The 27,737-nt window shown below is 38.4% G+C and overlaps 1 protein-coding gene across 5 annotated transcripts; it reads left to right on the forward strand.

Moving 5' to 3' along the window:
* Positions 1 to 489: 489 nt before the first annotated feature.
* On the forward strand, positions 490 to 26,613 carry apol1 (apolipoprotein L, 1). 5 transcript variants are annotated; one of them, XM_057858289.1, is made up of 34 exons: positions 490 to 507; positions 664 to 785; positions 863 to 925; positions 2,409 to 2,468; positions 2,566 to 2,628; positions 2,701 to 2,766; positions 2,863 to 2,925; positions 3,000 to 3,071; positions 3,163 to 3,216; positions 5,135 to 5,206; positions 5,277 to 5,345; positions 5,409 to 5,465; positions 7,380 to 7,451; positions 7,534 to 7,599; positions 7,680 to 7,751; positions 11,926 to 12,045; positions 12,134 to 12,181; positions 13,158 to 13,217; positions 13,297 to 13,416; positions 13,511 to 13,564; positions 14,444 to 14,506; positions 14,597 to 14,671; positions 14,736 to 14,795; positions 14,884 to 14,961; positions 18,539 to 18,595; positions 18,664 to 18,744; positions 18,909 to 18,968; positions 19,041 to 19,148; positions 19,230 to 19,280; positions 19,457 to 19,498; positions 23,643 to 23,720; positions 23,799 to 23,838; positions 23,986 to 24,037; positions 24,964 to 26,613. In XM_057858289.1, the coding sequence occupies exons 2-34, from the start codon at positions 783 to 785 to the stop codon at positions 25,922 to 25,924; spliced, it is 3,060 nt and encodes a 1,019-aa protein (XP_057714272.1). In that variant the 5' UTR covers positions 490 to 507; positions 664 to 782; the 3' UTR covers positions 25,925 to 26,613. The 5 variants fall into 5 exon arrangements, with proteins under 5 accessions (XP_057714272.1, XP_057714270.1, XP_057714271.1 ...); XM_057858287.1 differs by lacking the exon at positions 490 to 507 and adding an exon at positions 512 to 585; XM_057858288.1 differs by lacking the exon at positions 490 to 507 and adding an exon at positions 538 to 585 and having other exon boundaries at positions 671 to 785.
* The last annotated feature ends 1,124 nt before the right edge of the window (positions 26,614 to 27,737 follow it).

Below are 27,737 nucleotides of genomic sequence, written 5' to 3' on the forward strand. Positions count from 1 at the left end.
ACTCTCCTTGTATGTTTACTTCCGCGCGCAAGTCCCTCGTCCCGCCCATCCTTGATTGGTCCACTCTGCTGTCTGTTTGCTGTGGCTTGCTCCGCCCTGGAAATTTTATCCGCTTAATGGTGGCCAGACTCAATAGCTGGAACAGCGGTGAGTCTGGAGTACCAGGCTAGTATTGTTCAGGGGGCCGGACCAAACGTGGAGGTGGGCCGTATCCGTCCTGCGGGCCGTAGTTTGGGGACCACTGCAATAGAGCATGTGGATTCAATTTAAATGAGAAGGTATTGCGGTTATTACAATTTTTTTAGACATTGCTTTATAACATTCCGTTCACGTTCCAAAAGATGAAATAAATACACCAAATACTAAATACACCACGCAAATATTAACCATTTGACTTAATATTTTGTAATATTGTTTTTATGAAACTGAAGCTATTAATCATGCGGAATGGTTCTCAAATTCCCGAGTTGCTTGAACGCAGCACCACAACAACGATCCCGCTGCCAGGTGAGACAGACCACGCCCTCCTCCTCCTCCTCCTTTCCTGTCATCATGACGACGTACACTGTAAAACCGGCTCGGCAGGTATTTTAAGCATTGTTGTTTAAAAAGTCGTCACACGGAATTGGGTGAAGGTTGTTTTATTTCTCTCGTTTTTTCAAGTGAACAGGAGTGGGTGGAACTTTTCAGCTCAGAAGCCTTGGAAGCTCCTTGACAGAAAGTACCGGGAAGCGACGAATATTCTTCCCGAGTTTCTTTCGGAGACTGAAGGAAGAGTCAAAATGGTGAGCGAAATTAGTTTAACCGTACACGTTGGGTTGATGTTTTAAACCTATTTTACGTGTTCAACGTGTATGGGCAGGATCGGTACAGCAACTTGGAAATCGACTTGGAATGTGATGATGGAGGAGGAGGAGATGTCGCGGCAAGTGCTAATTTCATCAATTAATGCAATTGTGTGGCGATAATGGTGTTTACGAGGCAGGTTTCCTACCCTAAAACCAACGTATAAACGCAACACAGGTCCGTGACATTGATAGAAATGTGCTGACTGTGTTAGCTTTACTCAGTTTGTTGTCCTGCTGGGGGCCAAGAGTTCAAAATTGGCTCCATGTCCGAATGTGTTTTTTAAGTCAATGGAACTTTTTCCGGTTTAAATAAAATATAATACAAAATTTGTAAAATACCTTGTCTTAATTCAGGGGCGTCACTAGGTTTTAAGAACGGGGGGGGGGGGGGCTTAGTCTCCAGGAGTTACACAGGATGTTAGTTACACAGATTACATTTTGGGCACATATGTAACAAAAATCCTGTAATTTGAAACTCTGAAAAATGCTACTAATTACTTGTATTTTATTAATATCTGGGTCATGCTAATTTGCCTTACACACATACACACAAAAATGTATACAAACATTATACATATCATATTTACATACATGCATACAGTACATACAGTATATGTCAAAAGTTTGGACACACCTAGTTCAATGCAACACAAATTGATAATGATTGATAATGCAATAAATTTGACTAATCAACCCTGAAAGGGTTACAGTGTTATTATTATGACTATGTTAATAAATATCCACTGATGATAATCATACGTGAATGAGCTCAGCGCCTGTACTCATCTATGCGTAAAGTGAGAAACACAGCTGATGCTCCAGAAGGAACCTAAAGGTTTGTGGTAAAAAGAGTGCATGCTTAACTCTACAAGGACCTTCACAATGTTTTTCAAACTAACGAGCTAGGAGCAGCTAAGTAGCAGCGTTGTTTTAGAGCTGGAATGCTGGGAACTTTTGAAGCCGCCCCTAAAATAGGCCTAACGACGCTACTGGCTTAACTCATTCTATGATATTAAAAAATGTACGATACCAACGTACAAATACAATGATAGCCAAAGGTAGATGGCAAATCCAAAAATGTATTTGCTATATTTTTCAAAATTAACTATTAACTGTTACTATAACTATTAACACGCTGATGTGAAATTAATTGCTGTTTTACTTTTTTATATATGTGAAATTAAAAGCTATGATTTCAAAATGTATTCATTTTGAATATTCTTTAGAATAGTTGATCAATACATATTGAAACATATGAATGATTTTTAAAAAATAAAATAAAAACACGCATAGATACATCTATGTAAGAATTGTTGAAAGTTATTTCTTGCACCTAGAAAAAAAACATTCATGGAAATTATTTTTATTTCAAACTCCCAAAAATACCTTTATAAGGCAACAATAACAAATTCAACTATCTGAATAAAAGAAATAAGAATAATTTGTTTTTAACTCGACTTTCTCTTGAGCTAAATCCAATACACTGCCAACATTGTTTAACAAATGTATAATTAGAACATGTAATAACCAGTTAGAATTGTTTTTTTTCTCACCTTTCAGCAAAAGGCGGCATTGTTCGGTGGCATGTTCAAGAGATCCACCAAGTCTACAGAACCGCAGGTACCACAACTGGGTGAACAACAATAAACATAATACTGTAATGGTCAACTTTTGTGACATTGTTGTCCATATTCCCATTTGAATGTTTCCAACACAGGACAATCTGTCAATCAGCAGTGAACTGTCAAAGAGCAACGAAAGTCTTAACGACAATACCAAGGTTACGGTCTTATATCGACTGTTCTGTGGTGTGCATGATGCTAATTATGATGTACAAATTGTTTAATTCCAGGATAAAGGAAACATGTTTAAGGGTATTTTCAAGAAGCAGCATAAATCATCCAAAGAGCCAACACAGGTCTGTTTTTGTTTTGACATTCTGAATTACGTTTTAGGATAATTTTAGAGTTGTTTCCAAGAACACAATTTAAAATAACACAATTTTTTTTTCTAGGTAGCACTCTCCCAGCACAGTCCTGAGCTTTCGGCTAGTAATGGCAACACGGAAGACAGCAAGGTAGGCATGCAATAATCCCTTTGTTCACACAAATTCAGTTATCCTCTTATGCTAATCTCACATGTCCAAAACAGGAAAAGTCTAGTGTTTTAGGCGGGATGCTGAAAAAAACTCCCAAACGGGGACACGCACGCAGACCCTCACAGGTGACATGCAATATTAAGATCACTTGTACAGTAGTAACATATGCAAGTTACGTGTTATTTTAAATTAAAAAAAAACATTTTGTACTTTTAGGATCTTCTAGATATTGACATGTTCGCCAGCAATAACAATGTGAACAACAACAAAGTAAGTAGTGACACTGAGCATATTATAGGGGCACCTCACGAAGACTGTTTTGAACATGATACTAAGATGTTCTAGCGCAATTTCAAGATTATTTAGCTCTGGAGTTAATGCTGAATGTGTTTAACGGAAAATAGAGTTGACTGTTCCTTTTGAAAAAAATTAGCATATTGTGGTAAAGTTCATTATTTTCTGTAATGTACCGATAATCATTAGGCTTTCATATATTTTAGATTCATGACACACAACTGAAGTAGCACAAGCCTTTTATTGTTTTAATATTGAGGATTTGGGCAAAAAAGTCAAGAAAAAACAAAAATCCCAATCTCAAAAAAATTAGCATATCATGAAAAGGTACTCTAAAGAAGCTACTAACCTAACCATCTGAATCTACGAATTAACTCAAAACCCCTGCGAAAGATTCCTGAGGATTTTAAAAACTCCCAGCCTGGTTCATTACTCAAAACCGCAATCATGGGCAAGACTGCCGACCTGACTGCTTTCCAAAAGGCCATCATTGACATCCTCAAGCAAGAGGCTAAGACACACACAAAAATTTCTGAGCGAATAGGCTGTCCCCAGAGTGCTGTATCAAGGCACCTCAGTGGGAAGTCTGTGGGAAGGAAAAAGTGGCAGGAAACGCTGCACAACCAGAAGAGGTGACCGCACCCTGACAAAGATTGTGGAGAAGGGCCGATTCCAGACCTTGGGGGACCTGCAGAAACAGTTGACTGAGTCTGGAGTAGAAACATCCAGAACCTCCGTGCACAGGCGTGTGCTGGAAATGTGCTACAGGTGCCGCATTCGCCAGGTCAAGCCACTTTTGAACCTGAAACAGCCTGACCTGGGCTACAGAGAAGCAGCACTGGACTGTTGCACAGTGGTCCAAAGTACTTTTTTCAGATGAATGCAAATTTTGTATGTCATTCGCAAATCAAGGAGCCATAGTTTGGAGGAAGACTGGGGAGAAGGAAATGCCAAAATGCCTGAAGTCCAGTGTCAAGTACCCACAGTGAGTGATGGTCTGGGGTGCCATGTCAGCTGCTGATGTTGGTCTACTGTATTGTATCAAGGGCAAGGTCAATGCAGCTAACTGCCAGGAGATTTTGGAGCACTTCATGCTTGCATCTGCTGAAAAGCTTTATAGAGGTTAAGATTTCATTTTTCAACACGACCTGGCACCTGCTCACAGTGCCAAAACCACTGGTAAATGGTTTACTGACCATGGCATTACTGTGCTCAATTGCCATCTCTCCTGACCTGAACCCCATAGAGAATCTGTGGGATATTGTGAAGAGGAAGTTGATAGAAACCAGACCCAACACTGTGGATGAGTTTAAGACCGCTATCGAAGCATCTTGGGCCTCCATAACACCTCAGCAGTGCCACAGGCTGATTGCCTCCATGCCACGCTGCATTGAAGCAGTCATTTCTGCAAAAGGATTCCCGACCAAGTATTGAGTGCATAGCTGATATAATTCATTGAAGGTTGACTTTTTTTGTATTAAATAAAAACACTTTTTTTGTATTGGTTGGATGAAATATGAAATTTTTTAGAGATAGGGATTTTTGTTTTTTCTTGACTTTTTTGCCAAATATCATCATTACTAAAACAATAAAAGGCTTAACTTCTTCAATTGTGTGTAATGAATCTAAAATACATGAAAGTCTAATGTTTGTCAGTACATTACAGAAAATAATGAACTTTATCACATTATGCTATTTATTTGAGAAGGACAAGTAGAGTTGCCTTGTCACTTTTGGCTCTCACAAAACTCTTTTGGACATGACTGCAACATTTTCTGATCCATTTCTGAAGTCCTTCATTTGATTGCTTTTGGACAACTTTAGGACCCTATTGGACTTGAATGCAACACTGCTGTAGTTGTTCTCAAGAACACTGTCATTGGGTTTATTTTAGGCCCCGGTCTCGCAGCATAATCCAGAGCTTTCGGTCAGCAACGGCAGTTTAGATGACTCCAAGCCATCCAAAGTGAGTGCACTCTTTTACGGTTAGCTCACACCAGCTAGCCTCCTATGCTAAACTTGCTTGTACCGAGCAGGATAAATCGAGTGTGTTGGGCGGGATACTGAAAAAACCTAAACGTGGACATGCACGCAGGCCCTCACAGGTGACAATACAGTAGTAGGATTACTCTTATACAGTGTTGTAAAATATCCTATTTTTGTTTTAGGATCTTCTGGACATTGATCTGTCTGCCAGCAACAACAATGTGAACGACAACAATAAGGCGAGTATTAATGCAATTTTTGGGAGTCTTTTTAATCCTGTAAGGTTGTAACACAATTTTACAAACATTTTCCCAGAATTAAATCCTGAATGTTCTTTTGGGATTTTGAACTTTTAGGAGTGGATTATTTATTTTTTAAATGCTGAATGTTTTTGAACAGTTTCAAACTCTTTTGTTTTACAATTATCTTTGTTCTTGAACACAATTCTGGATTTGTTATAGCATAGAATAGAATAGCCCTTTATTGTCATTATACCGTTGTACGATTAAATTGTGGAGCATCTCCCTTTACAGTGCATGATAAGGTAAATTAAAATCTCAAATTGACTTGCAAATAAAAGTATAAAATCTAAATAAATTTAAATGTGTTTTAGATAGTCGATGTTCAGGCAGTGCAAATAATCGAAGTGAAGCAGCAGTGAGACAGTGAAGGCATTGAATATTGCACGTAAACAATTATTGCTCATAGAATATTGCATGTAAATGAATATTGGACATTGGGTGATGTGGTTTTAACTAGGGTTGTTCCGATCATGTTTTTTTGCTCCTGATCCGATCCCGATCGTTTTAGTTTGAGTATCTGCCGATCCCGATATTTCCCGATCCGATTGCTTTTTTTTTGCTCCCGATTCAATTCCAATCAATCCCGATAATTTTTCCCTTTCATATACATTTTGGCAATGCATTAAGAAAAAAATGAATAAAACTCGGACGAATACATTCAACATACAGTACATAAGTACTGTATTTGTTTATTATGACAATAAATCCTCAAGATGGCATTTACATTATTAACATTCTTTCTGTGAGAGGGATCCACAGATTGAAAGACTTGTGACTTTGTATATTGTGACTAAATATTGCCATCTAGTGTATTTGTTGAGCTTTCAGTAAATGATACTGTAGCCATGCCCAAATGCATTATGGGAAGTGGAACCATGACTGTGCGTAGTGCTACCAATTGATATATCTTCTCTGCATTGGGAAATAACATAAGTTGTTAAGAAAAAGATCAATTGCTACCCTGATTCCCCAAATTGCTTCCCATGATATTTCTAATCGTAGGGAGAGTGATTGTAAGGCTTTAGCCAATTAAAAAAAGGCTCCAAAGGCTGCCAAAATTCACTTTATTCATTTTACGATGCCTTTTATCTCTCTATATAGGTAAAACGGCGCCATTACAGATTGAGCGCGACGATGTGTGAGTGGGTCGTGCAGTGCATGCATTAATTGCGGTAAATATTTTAACGTGATACATTTTTTTAAAAAATTAATTACCGCTGTTATCGGGATAAATTTGATAACCCTACCCTAAGCCTAAACTAAAGACTCTGGATGAGTGTAACATATTATGTCTGTAATGTTAAATGCAATTAGAAAACAATTTAATTAAAAAAAAAATATATATTTAAAAAAGGCATGGCCGATATTTTTGGGGGGATTCCGATACTTTGGAAATGACGTGATCGGACCCGATCGATCGGGACATCTCTAGTGTTAACATATGGCAGTTTAGGGTGGTTAAATGTAAGTGTAATATTGCATGTGTTTTACATTAGGGCTCGTTTATACTTAAACACTGAATTTGTTTTAGGACATTTTCATATTTATTATGGTCTTAAATATAAAACTAATTTATGTTTTTGAACATAAAGTAGGTGTTATTAGTACACTTTCATGACTCTTTTGGTCTTTTAATAGACCAAAAACACAGTAAGTGTTGCGCACTGACTGTTTTAGTCTATTTCATCCTTTTATGGTTTTTAAGGCTTATTTACAACAATTCCAGGACCGTTTGGCTGAATGTTTTAGGACCATTTTAGACCTCATTTATTCTTGGACAATAACAATGTGTGTGAACAGTACTTACTTTAGTGTAAAAATAATGCTAAAATAATGTGTTCTCATTTCCAGGAGTCGGCCGGCATGTTTAGCGGAATGTTTAAAAAGTCACCAAAGCCGTTAAAAGAAAAGACAAAGTCTCAGGTGAGCAGTTCAGTCCATTTTTTATAGCATTTTAGATAAGTGTATTATTTAGCAACTTTTTCCTATTTGTTAACTGTTCCAGGATGATTTGTCTCAAACAAACGAGCTGTCGGCCAGCAATGAAAACCTGTCTGAGGGAGGGCCTAAGGTCAGTAGCACTGAAGTTAGCGTACTTGTGTTACAGTGTCGTGACAACCGAAACACTAATGCTTCCTGTTGTGTCTGCAGGAGAAAGTAGGACTCTTTGGCGGGATGTTCAAAAAGCCCAAAATACCTAATATTGCAAGAACCAAGTCTCAGGTCAGAGAGAGGTGCAGTCTTAAATGTGACACGAACTGTATGATGGGTTTTGCATGTTTTTCAAGGCTTTTTTGTGCCTTTAACTTTTAACTTGTTGGGTTAAATGACAATCTTAATATTGTACATGATTTTGTCTCGAGTAGAACTGACTGTATAAGACAATTTATAAAACTTTTTAATACTTTTTATCTTTTAATATGATATGGATTGTGTTAACAGTTTTATCACTCTCGTGGTCTTAAATGCAACACTGACACTGTTTTATTTTAGACCTCTTTTGGTCTCGTGCAATAGTCTGGACATGTGAAGACTAATTCATAGCCATTTTTTGTTCATATCTGGACGGTTTCAGGCCTTTTGTATGCAAGACGGATTGTGTTTTTAGGCCATTTCACACTTCTAGCTGTTTTAGAATAATTCCTGGTAGGGTTGTTCCGATCATGTTTTTTTGCTCCCGATCCGATCCCGATGGTTTTAGTTTGAGTATCTGCCGGTCCCGATATTTCCCGATCCGATTGCTTTTTTTTTTTTTTGCTCCCGATTCAATTCCAATCATTCCCGATAATTTTTTCTGATCATATTCATTTTGGCAATGCATTAAGAAAAAAATGAATAAAACTCGGACGAATATATACATTCAACATACAGTACATAAAGTAAGTAGTGTATTTGTTTATTATGACAATAAATCCTCAAGATGGCATTTACATTATTAACATTCTTTCTGTGAGAGGGATCCACGGATGGAAAGACTTGTAAATCTCAAAGGATAAATGTGACTTTGTAGATTGTGACTAAATATTGCCATCTAGTGTATTTGTTGAGCTTTCAGTAAATGATACTGTAGCCATTTAACTGTTCTGCCCAAATGCATGATGGGAAGTGCAACCATGACTTGCCTAGTGGCACCAATTGATATATCTTCTCTGCGTTGAGAAATAACATAGGGTGTTAAGAAAAAGATCAACTGCTACCTTTCTTCCCCAAACTGCTTCCCACGATATTTCTAATTGTTTAGAGAGGGGTTGTAACGCCTTAGCCATTTAAAACAAGGCTCCAAAGACTGCCAAATTTCACTCTACTCATTTTACGCTGCCTTTTAGCTCTATATATAGGTAAAACGGCGCCATTATAGATTGAAAGCAACAATGCATGAGTGGGTCGTGCAGCGCATGCATTAATTGCGTTATATATTTTAACGTGATTAATTTTTAAAAAATTAATTACCGCCGTTAACGCGATAAATTTGATAGCCCTACTTTAAGCCAAAACTAAAGACTAGATGAGTGTAAGACATTTTGTCTGTAACATTAAATACAATTAGAAAACGATTTAATTAAAAAATATATATATATTCAAAAAAGGCATGTCCGATATTTTTTTGCCGATTCCGATACTTTGAAAATGACGTGATCGGACCCGATCGACCGGGACATCTTTAATTCCTGGACTTTTTGATCTTGAAAAACTGCTCATTTTCAAAACAGGCTTAATAGTACAGGTGAGGAAAGACTCTGTGTACTAGTCATTTAGCAATTTTCAATTCTAAACAAGAAACAAAATAGCCAGAAATGTGTGTTGTTAACATTTTTCGACCCCGGGTTAAGCAGCAGATGATGATGGATGGATGGATAGATGGATGGATGGATGGATGGATGGATGGATGGACGGACGGACATGAAATCAACCAAAATAAGCTTTGATTTCAATTTGATGTTTATATTTAAAAAAAAAAAAAAAAGTTTAAAAGTACAGGCTTGCGCCATGATTTTATCATCAAAAGTTGGAAGTTAAGGAATCACACACCAAATGTGCTAATTTGCTTTAACAAATTCATGTTTGCAACACGGATATTATAAGCAAACAACTTTGTGTCTGTGATCTCAATAAATCAGAATTAATGATAAAGTCATCCTCCGAGCCTGCATGTTCATGAAAATGTAAAATCTAATCAATTTTCGGTGATGTTTTTACACGAAACAAGAAATTCCAAAAGCGCATGTTCTGGCTGATCTAGTTCTTTTATTTGAAATTGAAAAATTAAAGATATGATACATTGGTTGAATAAGTCAAGCTCAGTATGGTATAATTGACACACTGCTGAAAGAAATCGAGTTACCGAACCTAATTGCTTCACGAATCAAAGAGGACGAAGAGATGGACGGAAAGTTTTCATTATATTTTTGTTTTTATAACATGTGCTCTTTAATTATATAGCACTTTGGTATATAGTAGCTGTTGATAAAGCATTACAAAATGTTGTCGTTGAATTTTTTTTTTTTAAAGGTCAGGTTTAGAGCCCATTTTGAGAACTTTTTTGTAAAATACTACTATCTTACTATTTTGCCTTGAATTTAGGTCAAGGCAAGAAACACAGGCAGGGAGGGAAGTTTGGTCTTTCTGGAGAGAAGTTTGCAGCAGATGTTCAGCTTGATTAGCTTGCTCTAACCACTGCCACTCGCTACTTCTACTTTATTCAACAAGGGGCAGGAGCAAATTAACATACAATAGATTCACTTGTGTTTGGGCAGGTCTACGGAATACTCATATATGTTTACAGAAGACTGAGGTAACCTCAGTCCTCGACTGATATAATCAATGATTCATCAACTCAGACTACTAATCACAGAGTGGTCACACAGTCAGTTCAAAAGTATAAGAACTGTGCAACATACAAATATTTTTGGAACAGTTTCACGTGATATAAATGTATAAGGAAACATCAAATCATAACAATCTATGTGAATAGGCATGTGCCAGTATGATATTCTGACGGTATGATAACCTTAAGCCAAAATATCAATGTTTCATGTGTTACTTTGATATATCTGAGTATAAAAAAATGGGGAAAAAAAACTTTTTTCCACTCAACAGAATTTTAACTTTTCAAAACGTATAGGAAATTGGAAAATAAGTATAATGTTAAGTTAAAAAAAAAAATCTAAATCAACTGAAAATAAATGCAGTCCTTTAGGTAGCCTAAACCCACAACCACAGCTCAACATTATTACCATCAGAACAAAAATAATTGAATTATTTTCCATAAAAAGCATGTGTGTATGACTCGTATCATGTTTAAATTATACACACACTCTTTCTCAACACAGACAGTTGCCAGAACGAAAAAACACCACGTTTTACCCGGGTCTATGACAAGCATGATGCTTACTCTCGGGACGCAATGCGGTCCGTTTCTCATTGCGTCCCGAAGACCGCGCTGTGTATTAGTTCCGCTTTACTTGACATATTTCAATAATCGGAATTTGGATGTTTGTGAATCGTTCTCGAATCTTCCACGGCCGAATCGCTCAAGGATGTAATGACGGCTGGCCACGCTGTACCGTGGTTCTAAGTGTTGGATGGTGCGTCTTTACTCACGAGAGATAATGGCTCGTCATCCAGAATGAATTCTTCGGCAATGACTCTTGTTATTCCCTGGGCTTTGGGACTGTCGAGTGCCAGTTTGTCACGCATAGCAAAAGTTTCCGCCAGTATTAGTTGCGTAGGACCTTTCTTTTTGTCTTCGGTTTTCTTAACATGATACTCGTTATATTGTTTGTGGTGGTATTTCCCTAAATGCTTGATTAGGTTGGTTGTATTAAAACTTCTTACAGCTTTACCACCATGCTTGACTTTATTGTGGCATATGTTGCACTCTGCCTCTTCATCTTTGTTGTCCTTTAAGGTGAAATGATCCCACACAGCTGACATTTTTACCGATAAAGTCTCTCGGTAAATTGGGAGACGGTAATGTAAATGTAGTGTGTTGAAGGTGTGCCGTAAAATGCGGACCGGATTTTAGGGAAACCGAAGCAAAAACTGGAATGGATTATGTAAATCGGTGCGCTGGAAAACCTGGACAGGACTTTTTTTTTTAAAAACTGGATTGGAAGTCTGGATCGGAATTTTTCCGTGTTGGCCGATCCGATACCGATGCGCATTTTTTTGCCCATATCGGCGTCCGATCTGATCCAAATATCGGCTCGGGACATCTCTATTCATAACATGGTAAACCTTGAATCCGGTAATCGGCACATGCTTATATGTGAAGCATATAATGAGTTAACATGTTGAACATTTTTATATGTATTATATTCACATATTTGATTTGACTGTCTTCAATTTGAATGAAACTTTTTGTGTAAAGAACTATTAAATTTTTTGTGTCTTTTAGGAGGATCTGACTGCGAGCAGTGAACTGTCTGCCAGCAGCGACAACCTCACGGAGAAGACGTCTAAGGAGAAGTCTGAAGGCTTCAAAGAAAACCTGATGGAGAAGCCTAAAGTCAAACAGGTTATCAATAAAGCTCATCAATCAAGGGTTTTGTTTTTTTTTTGTTGGGGAGAGCGCGACCATTAACATTAGTGTGATTGCGTTTCAGAACGGCTTCAGCGCCATGATGAAGAATGCCTTCCACTCTGACAAACACGTGCGTTTGTTTGTTTCTACTTTCAGTAGTATTGACGATGGAAGACTTCCAGTCGTGTGGCTTCTTTCTTCCTTCTGCTGTGAATTTAAATTAGTTTGTCAGTAGCAGACATCCAATCCCTTTGAACTGTGAGGGTTATCATGGAATGAATATTAGGAATATAGGAATATTAATTAGCTGCCAGCTCTTCCAGTTCAAATGGATTGAATGTCTTTTTTTCCGTCAATAAATTAATTAAAAGCTGCTTCATAGACTTCATAATGATATTGACGGGACACTTTCCCCAGATACTGCGCCACGCCTTTAAGTAGGGGCCGTCCCACACTCTGCTTCAGTCGGTCGCAGCTATTCTCAAACACATGCAGCGAGCCAACGCCGGATTTAGGTTGAAAAAGTATGAAAGCTGTATCGCATACAAACAAGAAAGATTGTCTCAGGAGTGATTTGTTCGAGGATTCAAGGTAATTATTATATTTTGTGTACCATGCATCCATTTTGAAACGTGAAAAAAATCAATGGGAGACATAAACTACTACGGCATTGGCGTCATAATTTGCAATATTTACGTAAAATAAATGCTTACTGCCCGTTTTTTTTTTGTTTTGTTTTGTTTTAACCAATAATCTATAAAGAATTCAGGGATTTACGCATTTATTCACAACAATTTTCAACGTAAAAAGCTCTTTATGGTGATAATGTTAGCAGCACATTCAACATATTTACGTACATTAAATGCTAACTGCCTGTTTTTTTTTTGCTTTTAACCAAGAATCCAGACTGTTTTCCGCTCATATCTTTAAAGAATTCAGGGATTTAAGCATTTATTCACAAGAGTTTTCAACGTAAAAAGCTCTTTGTCTGTGTTTATCCACTCAGTCAGCTTTGACGGAGATCGGCCCCGTTTCCTGTCAATATATTATGAAATCTATGGCTACCTTTATTTTATTTATTTATGATATTGCTTGTGGTTGTTTAGGATGAGGATAACACTGAGGAAACGTCGGAAAAGAGCGAGAATCAGGCTGGCCATAAACAGGTACTACAAGTTGTTTTGAGGAAATCGTTAGCCTTTTTACTTATGTTTATGTTCATCATTTTTCAACATTTCTCTTCAGAGTAAGCTCTCAGACGCCATGAACAAACTGAATCCATTCCGATCCGGAAAGGACAAGCAGAGTGACTCCAGCGACGAAGATGTGCCCGCTTCTAGCAGCAAGTCATCCGGCCACAAACAGGTACTGAAACCTTCGTCATGTGATACCTGGAGGGGGAGGGGCCAAAAAGGTAGTGCTTATCTTCTATATTTGAATGTGTACTCTCCTCCATCAGAATGCCATGGTGGAAGCTATGTCCAAACTGAACCCGTTCAAGTCTGCCAATAAAGTAACTTGATTAGGTCCATTCTTTAGTTTAGCTAAATGGTGGCGGTGTTAGCTTATCGGTGACTGCTCTTTTGGTCTGGCTTTATTGTTTAACTACATGTCTGGTTTTAAAGGCGTTGCTACTACATTTCCTATCAATTTTAAGACCAATTTTGACTGTTTTTATATATTTTCAGTCGCCTGGTTTTCAAGTAAAGACGGAAAGTGTTTGAACTCATTGACTGCCATCAGCGGCGAACCCTACCAGTTACTCTATCACCGTCAATGGCAATGAATTATTTATGTCAATATTTGGACTGTTTTGGTATTAAGTGTATATACTGACAGCGTTTAGGGATTCTTGATTTTGTTATGGCATTTTCAGAGGCCTTTTTGTCTGCTTTTGTATAATCTTGGGAATCTGGTCTGGCAATACCGTCTTGTATAGCAACTCGCAAACTCTGTTTGTAGTCACTGTGTTTTAGAATCTTGTCTGACTGTTTTAAACAACTTTTGGTCTTTATTACTATGCTGTGTCAATTAATGGAAATAATATTGGTAGCGTTTGTAAAATTTTAGAGTTCATTTGTTGTTTAACATTAACTGCCATTGATGAACAATTATGCGACTTCTTTGTGGGACAACATTGAACGTGATGCAGAGTGCACTTTCATACAATACGGGGAGTCTTTCATTCTTAAAAACTGCTTTGTAATCTCTCTCACGGCAAATCAAACAGCATTTTGCTGCATTTTGGCAACCGTGAAAAGATGGCCATGAGATGAGATGGCTTGGATACATGTGGCTTGCTTACACAGTAACAACTGATTTGCTGACATCTGAATGTTTTCATATAAAGCACAAAGATCTAACTTGCACTGAACCCTCCTCTTTTACATAGAAAGACACCGAAGACCCCGAGATGCTCAAAGACACTGACAAGCAAGTGGAGGGGAAGCAGAAAGTACTGCATTTTTATTATCATGAGTAATCAGTGGCAGCACACGCACATATCCTGTCTTTTTAAATCCTTCCTGTGTGTTATTCTGGCTAGCTCAAATACGACGTTGACAGAGAGAGAAAGCAGAGAAGTGAAACGCCGCTGCTTCCACGTCGACCCGCTCATGAGGTTTGTCAGAAATAGATTTTCACTTGGCGCCTGTGTGCCGACACATCCGCTCGTGTCTTCACAGGAGAAAAACGGGACACCGGCTCAAGACAAAGCTAAGTCCAAAACATCTGAAGACTCTAAGGTACTTACTGACTGGTTACTGGATTGTCTGATACCAGTTTTTTTGTATGCTGTTGGGCAACAAATAGCATGTATTTGCCCCCCTGAAGGAAAAAAAGGACATGACGTCCCGGCAGAAGGCTGACAAGGAAGTTCCCAAAGTTCCTCCGAATAAGCCTTCACAGGAGGTAGGAGGAGCCTCTGCTGTTGTTTGTGTACATCCAAAAACATTCATGAAAGGCTCTGAAACGGGACGACAGCACATTCAGCAAGGCATTCAAAATGAAGAAGTGCCTAAAATTGTCCCAAAGAAGCCAAAGCTTTCTGAACTCAACTTAAAACAGTGTCCTGTTGAAAGGGTCAAAGATAGTTTTAAAAGTTTCTACGGATCATTGTTTTTATTATATTTTAAATTCAAGGAAATATATGTTCGTAATCTGTTTTTTAAATTTTATAATTCTAATTTAAAGATATTAATTCATTTTTTAATTTTTTAATCTTGCACTAGCCATTTTGTTTTTCTCATTTTTATTAATTTATTTTTAAATTGTAAAATGAAAACTTTTACATTCTTCTATCAACATGTATATTTTTGTTGGATAAAATTCATTTTAGTTATTTGTTAAATTCTAGGCATTTGCATTTTTTTTTTTTTTTAATACTATATAGGTTTTTGTTCTTTTGTTTAGCTTTATTTACTCGTTGAACTCATTGACTGCCACTGAAAGCGCTAGACGTCCAATCCAGTTTTGACTGGGAGGGCTTGCAGCGACTGATCGCTGCCATGCCTCCCAGTCAAAATTAATTGGACGTCTCTCGTTGTCAATGGAAGGCAATGAGAAAATACTATGAAATACAATTAATTGTTATGGGGGTCCGTAACATAATGTAGTCTATTTGTTTTTATTCCTTTAAATTTTATTTAGTTTTATTAACATTTTTATATTGTATGACTGTATCTATTCATACAGATATTTTCTATAATTATATCTATTACATATTACAGTGTTGAGCAGAAGTATTTGCACCCCTTGTGATTTTGCAAGTTCACCAATTTAGAAAATAGGTAGAGGTCTGAAATTTCGATCATAAATGCATTTCCACTCATGGCGACATAATCTTAAAAAAAAAAAAAAAAAAAATCCAGAAATCACGTTTTACGATTTTTAAAAATAATTTATTTTGTGATTTACTGGGTTTCATGAGTATATGTACCCCTGAGAAAATCAGTGCTAATATTTAGTGCAGAAGGCTTTGCAATTACAGAGGTCAGATGCTTTCTTCACATGCTTTCACATATGGAAACAGGGATTTTGTTCGTTTCGTTCCCGTTCCTCCACACAAATCTTCATTTGATCTGTCAGGTTTCGGGCCTGTCGTTGAGAACCACGAAGTTTCAGCTTCATCCAAAGATTTTCTATTGGATTGAGGTCTGGAGACTGGCTAGGCCACTCCAGAACCTTGATATGCTTTTTATGCAGCCACTCCTTGGTCAGTTTTGCTGTGGATCTTTGTCATGTTGGAAGATCCAGCCACGACTCATCTTCAAGTCTCTGAGTGTTGGAAGGAGGTTGTGGCTCAAAATCTAACGATACATTTCACAATTCATCCTCTGCTTTATACAGTACAGTCGTCCTGCCCCTTTTGCCGAAAAGCAGCCCCAAAAAATGAGGTTTCCACCTCAATACTTTACAGTGGGGATGGTGTTCTTGGGATTGTACTCATCTTTCTTTTTCCTTCACACACATGAGTTAAGTTTGCACCATAAAGTTCTGTTTTGGTCTCATCTGACCACATGACTTTCTCACATGACCCCTCTGCATCATTCAGATGATGTCTGGCAAACTTCAGACAGGCATTCACATGTACTGGCTTCAACAGGGGAACCTTCTGAGCAATGCATGATTTTAAACCATTGCACTGTCGTGTTCTACTGACAGTAGCCTATGAAACTGTGCATCCAGCTCTCTTCAGTTCATTGACCAGCTCCTGCCGTGTAGTTCTAGGCTGAGCCCTCACTTTTCTCATCATGACTGATGCCCCACAAGGAGAGACTTTACATGTAGCCCAGTCCGAGGTAGATTATCAGTCATGTTTAGCCCTTTCTATTTTCAACCAATTGCTGCAGCTGTTGATTTATTCTCACCAAGCTGCTTTCCAATTGTCCCATAGCATTTTCCAGCTTTGTGGAGCTCGATAATTTTTTTCTCTGCTGTCTTTCGAAAGCTCTCTGGTCTTGCCCATGGTAGCAGTTGGATTATGTCTGACTGTGGGGTGCACAGGTAACAAATGTGAGCTCAAACAGGTGGTGGGTGGGTGTAATGGTGTAAAGGTGGACTTTTTTTTTTTTTTTTTAAGGTAGACTGACAACTCTTTGAGTGTCATAATTATTGCTGATTCCCATGGATACAAATGCTTATGAACCCCAGTAAATTACAAATAACTAATTTCTAAAAATCATACAATGCGAGTTCTGAATTTTTGTTAGATTACATCTCAATGAGTGAAAATGCATCTATAATTGAAATATTAGACCTCTGCCTATTTTCTAAGTGGGTGAACTTGCAAAATCAAAAGGGGTGAAAATACTTATATACACACAGTATAATATAAATTGAGACCTGAATTCCACATTGAAGTTCTGAAACTATCCCAAAAGAAACTCTTTGTTACATTTAAGCCAGGAAAAAAAGTCAAATTTAAATAACAAATAAATAGATAAATAAAACAAATAACAATCAGTGTAGCTTTTTAAAGCATAACACTAATTTTTTCCCAAAAACTCTCGGAAAGGGTTTTGAAATAGGCGTAATCGCCGTCTGAGTTACATTCAAAACAGAAATAAACTTGATAAACTTTATAAAGATAGTTCAGCATCGAATACTAAAAGAGTCATTAAATTGTCCTAAAACCTTGCCAGTGTAATATATTATAACACAGTCATACCCCTTTCCCACTGGCCAAAAAACCCGTGTCAACCCACTAACAATCGGCTTTTGGTGGCAGTGGGAAAGTGCAGCGACCCGCCTCGACCCGTGTCAATCAACCCGCCAAGCGACCTGCGTTAAAATCCCCTCGGCTATGATCGCGATGCAGTGTGAAAGCAAAACCCCGGGTCAACAGTCAACACCCTAATCTACGTGGTGACGTAGGCTAGTACGTGATGCGTCATAACAAAAAACAAAAACCATGTGCTCTAGCCCGGATCCACATACGGCGAACAGTCGGTGTAGCAGCGTTAGCAATAGCCATAACAGATAAAACAAAGGCGCTTCTCCTCCTTCTGTGACGTACACGACTCCTTTCAATTTCAAGCCAAAATTCAAGTTGCCTACGTTGCCTCAGCACAAGCAGAGTGTTGATCCTTTGCTGCACTTCGACCATTTTGAGGGCAGTAAAAAGCATGAAAACAGAGAACACAAATGGAAAGGAGGCTTCTATGTTGCTTTGCATCGTTTACTTCCTTGAACTGAATGAATTCGTTCGCACTTGTCGAAGCGCATCTTAGCGTGGTGACGTCACGAACCTAACGCCCGGCTGAGGAGGGGTGGGGGTTCGACGGATGAAAAAAAAAAAAAAAAAAAGACACAGCTTTTTTTTTGTCAATGGGAAAGGTGCCAAATGCCAATCGCTAGTGGGATTCATCGGCTTGGAAAAACGCGCGCTGACCCACTAGTTTCAGTGGGAAAGGGGCATCAGTGTCCAAACCTAAGAAGTGTGTGTTCGCACGTGATTTGCTCCTTATACACGGATATTGGATTCCAGGAGATGAGGAGACGAGGCGCCAACACGCTTGTGCCAAAGCAGGAGAACCAGCATCAGGTCAGTACCATGAGTCACGTGGAATGTCAGTTGGGCAGACGTCTTTTAACGAGGGCATTATTTTGCAGAGCCAATCAGATGACGAGTTGCTGAAAGACGACGGCGAAGGCAGAGAGGACGATGAGGTGACCCTGGCGGAGAGCAAAGCGGTGAGATCCCATGAGAAACTTGTCAAAACTACAATAGCATCCACGCTATGCTACTCGTACAGACGCTACGTCGGGATTGTCAGCATCTGTATAAGAAACAGTTGCTCAAAACTGTCATGTAGTTTTGTAGGAGTTGACTGTGTTTGCATATGTCACTATTTCAGAAGAAAAAGAAGAAAAAGCGCTACAACCCGTTTATGCCACAAGTAGCTGCCAAGGTACAGGTACGTAAATGTCAAGTGTTCCATTAAGGGTGTCAGGCTGATTTAACATTTGATTGCGTCACGTGACAACAGCCGGCATCGGATGAAGAAGCGTTGAAAGATGAAGAAAAAGCGGATGATGATGATGAGGAGGATGAGGAGGACAAAAAGGAGGAGGATGGTACCACCAAATCAGAACAGGTATTCTTTTTCATCTTGCTTCATTATCAAGATGAACTTTCTTTTCAATGTTTCAATTTTTTTTTGTATTTGACTTTTTAGGTCAAAGCCAAGAAAGCAAAGAGACGCAATCCCTTCATGCAGCACATCAAGGTAACGTTTAATCATGTAGTCGATCTCAAGTGTTTATTATCACAGCATTGACAACCAGCGTGTTTGTCTGCAATTGTTTTCAACATGTTATGTTGTAAAGCAAGTCAATTAGGATAATTGTCTATTCATGCATTCAGCAGAGGTGTTTTAATTATTGTTTTAATTTGTGTGTGCAGACCAAAGTGGTACAGAGACGGGATGCGGATGCAGATGCAGAGGTAGGTTTATTGTAATTTTGTTTGAATTAAATTTCGTTTAAATGTTAACATTTTATTTGTTTTTTTTAACATTTTAATATCATTTTGTTTCAATTTATTGTATTTAGTCCTGATTTCTTTGTATTTTAATTTGATCATATTAGATTTGATTACAATATTTTATTATATTTGAAATTATTTCAATTTTTGGATTGTTTAAATGTTTATTTGTATTCATTGTATTTATATATTTTTAATGTAGATATTCCTCATGTTATTTTTTAAATAGATTTTTCACTAATATGCTTTGTTTGAAATGAACTAATTTTTATTCTTAATATTTAAATCATTTTCTACCAATGACGGCGATAGACGTCCAATCCATTTGAACTTGAAAGCGAATTGAACTTGGCAGTTCCATTTGCTTCCCAGTTCAAATATATTGGACCTCTACTAGTGACAAACTTTTAAATTTAAAGCAATATCATCGTCAACAGCACTAAAAAAGTTACTAGTAACATGTATTCATTTATGTGTGTGTGTAAAAGCACAAAATAAACCCAAAGAAAATTGATACCAGAGGCAGTTTCCAGCCAGGTTTCCAGGTTGTCTTCATGCCTCTGTTAGTTTTTAGTCTTTAGAGATTTTGTTTGATAAGGTCACACGTTAAACATGACACCCTCTTGTCCCAGAGACACAATTACTACCCTCAATGTTGTCCTCCACAAAGATGTCAATCAGGTCCCGCCCAGTCAGCGCTTTCTTCCCACACAATGACACTACTTCATCTTTCAAACCGCTGTTTCGGTCACCTGGCCTTCTTCAAAAATATTCTTCATTCTTCTTACAAACTTTTTGTAAACATCTGTTTCCTATTTTTTTAAACCCCCCCACCTGACATTCCGATACATAAGCCGCTGCCGTGTTGAAGGCATGCGAGAAGAGAGGAGGCCAACGCAATGTGTCCTGACTTGTTTGTCTGCTTCCTTTGAGATTTGACTTCCGCAAAAACACAACACACCAAAGTTACAGTTCCCTCTCTTTAGCACACAGAAGGCTCACCTGTTCAAATGAGACTACACTGTACTACTACACTGTAAATCACCCAATAATACTTAAATCAAAACCAAAGTGATTCTCTTAATTACTATGTATTTTTGGCTGGATTATATTAAATTTAGCCCATACTAAACCTAGATATGCTTCAGCAACTCTTGTTTTGAGCTGTACATTTTTTTTTTTGTGTGTGTTTTTTTTTTTTAATTTTCTTACAGTACATTTAATTTTCATTTACTTTGAATTCAAGTACCGTAATTTTCGGACTATAAGGCGCACCTGAGTATAAGATGCCACCCACCAATTTTGACACGAAAACGGCATTTGTTCATAGATAAGCCGCACTAGACTATAAGCCGAAGCTGTCTGCACTGTATTATGGGATATTTACACCAGAAGATAACTGGTAACACTTTATTTGACAGTGGCATCATAAGACTGTCATATCATAAGACCACCATGAAGCTTTGAATCAATCCGCTGCAATTTTTCATTGTTTCCAGAAGCTTCATTAGGCCATCACTGCTCCCATGGAGGAGCGTCAACCTCTGCTGCCACCTGCTGTAAACACTGTTCATTCAACATGCCTCCTAGCATGCATTGCAGCAATACAGATGTGAATAACAATTAAAATTCATGTTCCGTGCTAATCATTTCTTCAGTTATTGTTCCAGTTGTTTCATTAATTGATAGTTATAGAATTTGGTAACACTTTATCTGACAGTGACTGACGTTAGACCATCATAATTTTGACATGACATTGCCATGAGCATTAATGAATGCTTATGGCATGTCATTTGGGTCATCTGGCAAATTATGTCACTTTTGAATGCATCTAAAAGATCCGAGCTGGACATAAATGGAGTTAGTGACATAATTTGCCGTTTGACACAAAATGACATCTGTCATAAGCATTCATTAATGCCCATCATAGTGTTATGTCATAATTATGACTTTCTTATGGCAGTCTTATGACTCCGCTGTCAAATAAAGTGTTACCTATTAACCCAATAAATCAACAAATAAGCCGTACTGGACTACAAGCCGCAGGATTCGAAATGAGGGAGAAAAATAGTGGCTTATAGCCAGAAAATTACGGTTAATGCATTTTTTTTTTCTGTTAAAAGTTTTAAAATTGAATTTAAATCACTTTTTATACTCTTATATAAATGGAACTGTGTGTGCATGTTCATTCCATATAGATTCTGAAACGGCCAGTTGGATTTTAACAAAACTTTACACAGTTGTACTTTGTGTCTGGGAGTATTCTTAGATATGTTTGATCGCTGTAGGCCTCGATTTAGTGCGGAAACTAAATTTGAAACTCAAAAAAATTACCTGATTTCGAGGTTTGGTATGTGTTGATTTAACAAACCTTAGCTTCAACAACACTGTACAAGTAGTATACACGGGCTATACTGCTAGTTTCTTCTAATTTGAATTGTATTTATTCTAATAAAAGGCTTATTTATTGTAGTTTTTGTAAATGTAGTTTTCATTTCATCCTAACTAAAGTTTTTCTATTAGATTAGATTTTGATGAAAATGTTTTCTGTAGCGACGCAGTGGTAGAGTGGTTAGTAGTATGTTTGCCTCAAAGTTCTGAGATTGTTGGTCAATCCCAGCTCTGGCCTCCCTGTGTGGAGGTTGCATGTTCTCCCGTATCTGCGTGGATTTTCTCCAGGTACTCCAGCTTCCTCCCACATCCCAAAAACATGCATAGTAGGCTGATTGAAGACTCCAAATTGCCCGTAGGTTTGAGTGTGCGCGAGGATGGTCGTCTGTTTTTATGTGCCCTGCCACTGGCTGGCAAGCAGTTCAGGGTGTACTAGGGGTGTGACAAAATATCGAAATGGTGATATATCGTGATACTTTGTATCCAAAAAGAATCGAGATATTGTTTTAAAAAGGTGTCAATGTTTCCACCACAGGTTATCAATAGGGTTGGGATCTGGGCTATTTGTAGGCCATGACATGACTGGATAAGACTTTCTCCAAGGACTGCTTTAACGGTTTTAGCTCTGTGGCATGATGCATTGTCATCTTGGAAAATGACATATTTTCATTTGAAGGGATAAGAAATCTAAAATGTCTAAAATTTCAATGTAAACGTTTGAAATTTGTTGAAGATTTAACCACAGCCATCTCCCCAGTGCCTTTGCCTGACATGCAGCCCTACATCATCAAGTACTGAGGGAATTTTGATGTCTTCTTCAGGCAACCATCTTAGTAAATCTCACTGGAATGGCACCAAACAAAAGTTTCAGCATCATCACCTTGTCCAATGCAGATTCTTGGCTCTTGACACCTTGTCCAATGCAGATTCTTGACTCTTTGTCCAATGCAGATTCTTGACTCTTGACAAGGTGATGATGCTGGAACTTTTGTTTGGTGCCATTCCAGTGAGATTTACAAAGATTGTTGCCCGAAGAACCTGTTCCAGAGAGACCTTAAATGGCCCAAAATTACCTAATTGCCTGGCATTGACTGCCACTGACAGCCATAGACGTTCAATCCGTTTGAAGTGGGAGGGATGGCAGTGAATGAACGAATGTTCATTCGCTGCCACCCTCCCAGTTCAAATGGATTGGACGTCTACTAGTGATAAAGTCATTCCAATTCACAGCAGAAACTTTTTTTCTGTTTATTAGTTGTTTGTACTATCCTAGACTGATTTCCTGACCAATGTATCGATAATCGTTGTATCGCCTTATCGTCAGATCATCGTTATCGTGAGCTATGTATCATGAGGTTCCCACTCCTAGGGTGTACCCTGCCTGTTTTTAGGCTCCAGCACCCAAGTGACCCTAGGCTAAGTGGTTCAGAAGACGAATGAATGAATCAATGTTTACTTTAATCGGAGTGGTCTCCTTTTTTGTTTTTATTCATTAGTTTGTCACCATTCAACAAAAGAAAATCTTATTCGGCCTAATTGATAATGATAACAGTATTATTAGCCTAACAACATAAACCGATTATGGCAAAATTACTTTTTTTTAACTTCTGTGACCTTTGACCTCATGACCCCAAAATGCAATCACCCCTCCCACTTCATTTTATACATTTCCTGCTCCATATTTGATAATACTGTAATCCCTTTTTCTTTTCAGAATGAGGGGGAAAACAGGTGCTTGTTTGAGCAATTGGAGGAATTCCGCATCGATCCATTGCCGCCTGAAGAGCGACAGGTCGGTTTGGAATAATCATCTCCCTGGCAGGGCCTTGTTAATTGGCCTCCATCAAGTGTTTTTTTTTTTTTTCCGCAGGATTTTGAGCGTCTTATGGAGTGGTGGAACACTGTGGAGTGTAAGTCCAAAATGAAATCCTGGGGACACTGACTAGTCAATCGCCATCAATGGCGAAAACGATTGGGTTATTAAATATGTATAACATTCTTGTGGTCTTTTATCTTTTAGTTGTATGTTTTTTAAAAAAAGATACTGTCTTTCTCAGCTTGGGAGGATACACCTAAGGACGAAGACATGACGGAGAAAGAAGAGGCAAAGTGAGTGTTGGGTCTTATCGGCAGGTTGCTTTACGATATTCAACTAAAATCTGCTTTGAGATTTCATTTTACATAGTTATTTTACGTCGTTTTAAAAGTGCTGAGCTGTGGGATTATGTTTAGTGGTAGCATTAATTTGTTACAAACTGGAGAAACTTTGATTGTTTGTAGTAGTAGTAGTTTACATTCAGTAGGGTTCTGTAAAAGATACCATAAATGTTGTTGGATACCATTAACTTTAGACTTTGATTGGTAAATGTTTGTAGGTCCCAAAAGGTAAAAAAGTCCAGCCCGACGCTCTCCCCGCTTCGTCTCCCTCATGCACACTGGACAGCGGCCAAAAAATTTCTTTTAAGCTGCTCGTTCTGAGTTCGTTCGTTTAATCCAACAAAAAAGTAATCCACAGCTTGACATCCAAATTCAAACAAAAGAGCAACTGAGATCGATAGAGAGAAATAGAGAGATATTAATCCAGAGAGGGAGAGGTCGGAAAACTGTCTGGCTCTCTCTGGCTTATGCGTAGCGCGACTGCCCACATACAGCCACTTCCGCTATATATATCGTACGTCGTGACGTCACAAACTAGTTCCACGAAATCAAATAAACAACTCACAACATGTTTTATAGAACCAAAATAAATTATTCACAACTAACATTAATAAATAACCAAACCGTTATTTAGGCTCCTACAATGTTATTGTTCAACGTTGGTCAATCAGTGGGGGAACTCCATCGGTGCATTTGTGAGAAAATGTTACTGAAGGTAACACTAAACTTTCATTAGCAGCATCAGTACATTGTCAGTCAATTAGTTACTTAGTGGGCAAGTTAATTAGTTTGACTACGCTAAACTAGGTTTGGTTGGATTAATTTATTGTTCCAGTTACCTTTGCCAGTAAAAAGCAACTACTGTTTCTTTTGGTCAGGGCGTTTGCGGTGACTGCAGAAAAAGTCCAAAAGGGTATCCGGGTGTTCAACAAGTTGTTCTCGGAACGCGCAGAGAGCATGTGGCAGCACGTCATCGACCTGAACGGCATTGCCGACGGCCTAGACAAGTTCAACAAGAAGACAAAGATCGCCCAAATCACTGGCGGCTCCACCAGCGCCATCGGCGGCGTAGCCACCATCGCCGGGCTGGCCCTGGCGCCTGTCACCCTTGGGACCTCTCTAATCGTGACGGCCGTCGGGCTGGGCGTGGCCACGGCTGGCGGCCTCACCTCGGCCGGCGCCGGAATCTCCAACCAGGTCAACAACACCTTGGATCGCAAGAAGGTGGAAAAAATCGTAGAGGACTACCAGGAAAAGATGGCGGACCTCAACAAGTGCCTCAAATTCATCAAGCAGGGAATCGAGAACCTGCGGCGCTTCGACCTCATCAAGATGAAGAACAACGCGTACAACCGAGACTTCCCCGTGCTTAGCTCCAGCTTCTACGAGGACGGCGCCATGGCCGGCAAGGCCATCCTCATCAATGCTAACGAGATCATGCGCGTGGTGCAGATCGCCAACGTGGCGGGCAGCACGGCGGCACGTGCCGTGCAGATCGCCAGCATGGCCACTGGTGTCCTCACGGGACTCTTCGTGGGCATGGACATCTACTTCGTGGCCAAGGACTCCAAAGAGCTTAAGAAGGGCGCGAAGTCGGAGTTTGCCGCCAAGATCCGCGAGGTGGCTACTCAGCTTCACGACGGCCTGGTGGAGCTCAACACTATACGTGAGGAATTGCAGGGCACCACCAAACAAGAAGAAGACGACCAAAATGGTGGCGACGTCTCAGATGAGAAGAAGGAAAAGAAGGGTTACGAGTACGACAGCTCCGAAGAAGATGAGATCGACCGCATCAAGAAAGCCATCAAGAAAGACCTAGACAACAGACAATACGTGTGACAGACGAGCTCGTCTTGGATTTGTTTCTGATCCAGTTGAGGGATCTATAATGTGTTGCCACTTGTTTAGATCGAAGATAAGTAGGAAACAAAAAGATCTTCCAAATGCTGTTGTGTTGTTGTGCAATATCACAATTTATTGTTTCATAACCAGAACAAAAATTTAGCTTACATACCAGCTGGGGTCTTGAATTTTCAGAAAGATTAGCCCTTCCACTGTTTTAAGGTGACGTAAGAGTGAGGGAAAGCAGGTTTCAGGAATGCTCATGCTAATCACAAGTTTCTGTTTGGAACCTAATGCCTCACTTTTTTTCCTCAGAGGTCAGAATATTGTACTAATCACATTTCTCCTTTACAAGTAATGTTTTAGTAATTCTTTTAGACTACTGTCTTAATTATATTTTGTGCCAAAACTCACAGGACATTGTGTAATGTAGAAACGTTTCATGTTTTTGGAACAATATTTTTCATATTTGTGCACTAGATTGACTCTAGCAGCATTACTTAGCTTTTTGCTGGATGAATCATCTCTACTTTTTTTTTTTTTTAAATGAACTTGGTATTTATTGTGAATTGTATTATATTGTGGGGGTAGTTTTTATGTGCAATACAAACAATGTGTAATCATACAAACATGACGGTACACTGTGCAATAGCAATAAAGATTCTAATGGTGATAATGCCCTGATTATTATTTGTTGTGTCTGTGTTTGGCAGACAGCACTCATATGTTTTTCTGTTTAACAACAATACATTGGATTTTTTTCCTATTTTTGGGCCCTCTTCCCTCAGATTTAAGGTGGAAACTGATGTGTCAACCCTGTCAAGAGGTCAAAACGCAGGTGTGTTAGGCCCCTCCCTTTTCACCTTTTCTTCCTCCCTAGGCTCCTCCTCCTCAGGTGAGTCACACAAAAGAAAACAAAGGGTTTCGGCGACATCATCGAAAGGTAAGATGCTCGAATTTGTCATCTGAGGCCTGATGATGATGATTACTGGGTGTGTTCTGTGTAGGCTTTCTTCAAGTACTCCAGTTTCCTCAAAGATCTAAAAAACATCCATGTCACCTTCATTGTCATGACTGTATTCGCACAATGACCCACAGTGAGAATGCTTGTCAAAATGTGCTCTGTGTTGGCTGGTATTGAGGTCAATGTGTATGTTCAGCTTGAATGAGGATAAACATTTTAGAAAATGGATTACTGTAGTGTTTGCTCATTACATTACTATTGGTACACTAGATCATATCAAGCAAGAGATCTCAATGCAATAGAAGATCTCTGGGGATTGCCAGAAGACCCGACAAGCAGCAACATGCTCAACATTAGAGTATGCAAAGTATTATATTTAGAAACTCGGTCTACATATTAGCAGCATGACGACACATTGCCTAGGACAAGACAATGGATAAATTGTGCCAATAATTACAACAGATAGATGGAAAAGATTTTGGGGGGGATGAATTTAAAAGTAAATATAGTCAAAATACATAGAATTAATGCAAATAATTAAAAAAATTTTTTCGAGTGAAATGTGATTTTAGATTTTTTTAAAATTTCTATTATAATACATTTTGTTATTTTAGAATTTTTTACCCTTTAGTTTTTCACAATTATATGATACACAGTAAAAGCGGTGTATATACATAAACACTGTATGAGTGATATATATATATATATATATATATATATATATATATATGTATATATAAAGTTCTGTCAAGCGTTTAGAATTTTTAATTGCATGTATATATATTTTTTTTAATTAAAAAAAAATGAATTCCTTGATTTTTGTCCTATTATTTTAGCACATTTTAA

This window comes from Corythoichthys intestinalis, chromosome 14, assembly GCF_030265065.1.
Source record: "Corythoichthys intestinalis isolate RoL2023-P3 chromosome 14, ASM3026506v1, whole genome shotgun sequence".
Lineage (NCBI taxonomy): Eukaryota > Metazoa > Chordata > Actinopteri > Syngnathiformes > Syngnathidae > Corythoichthys > Corythoichthys intestinalis.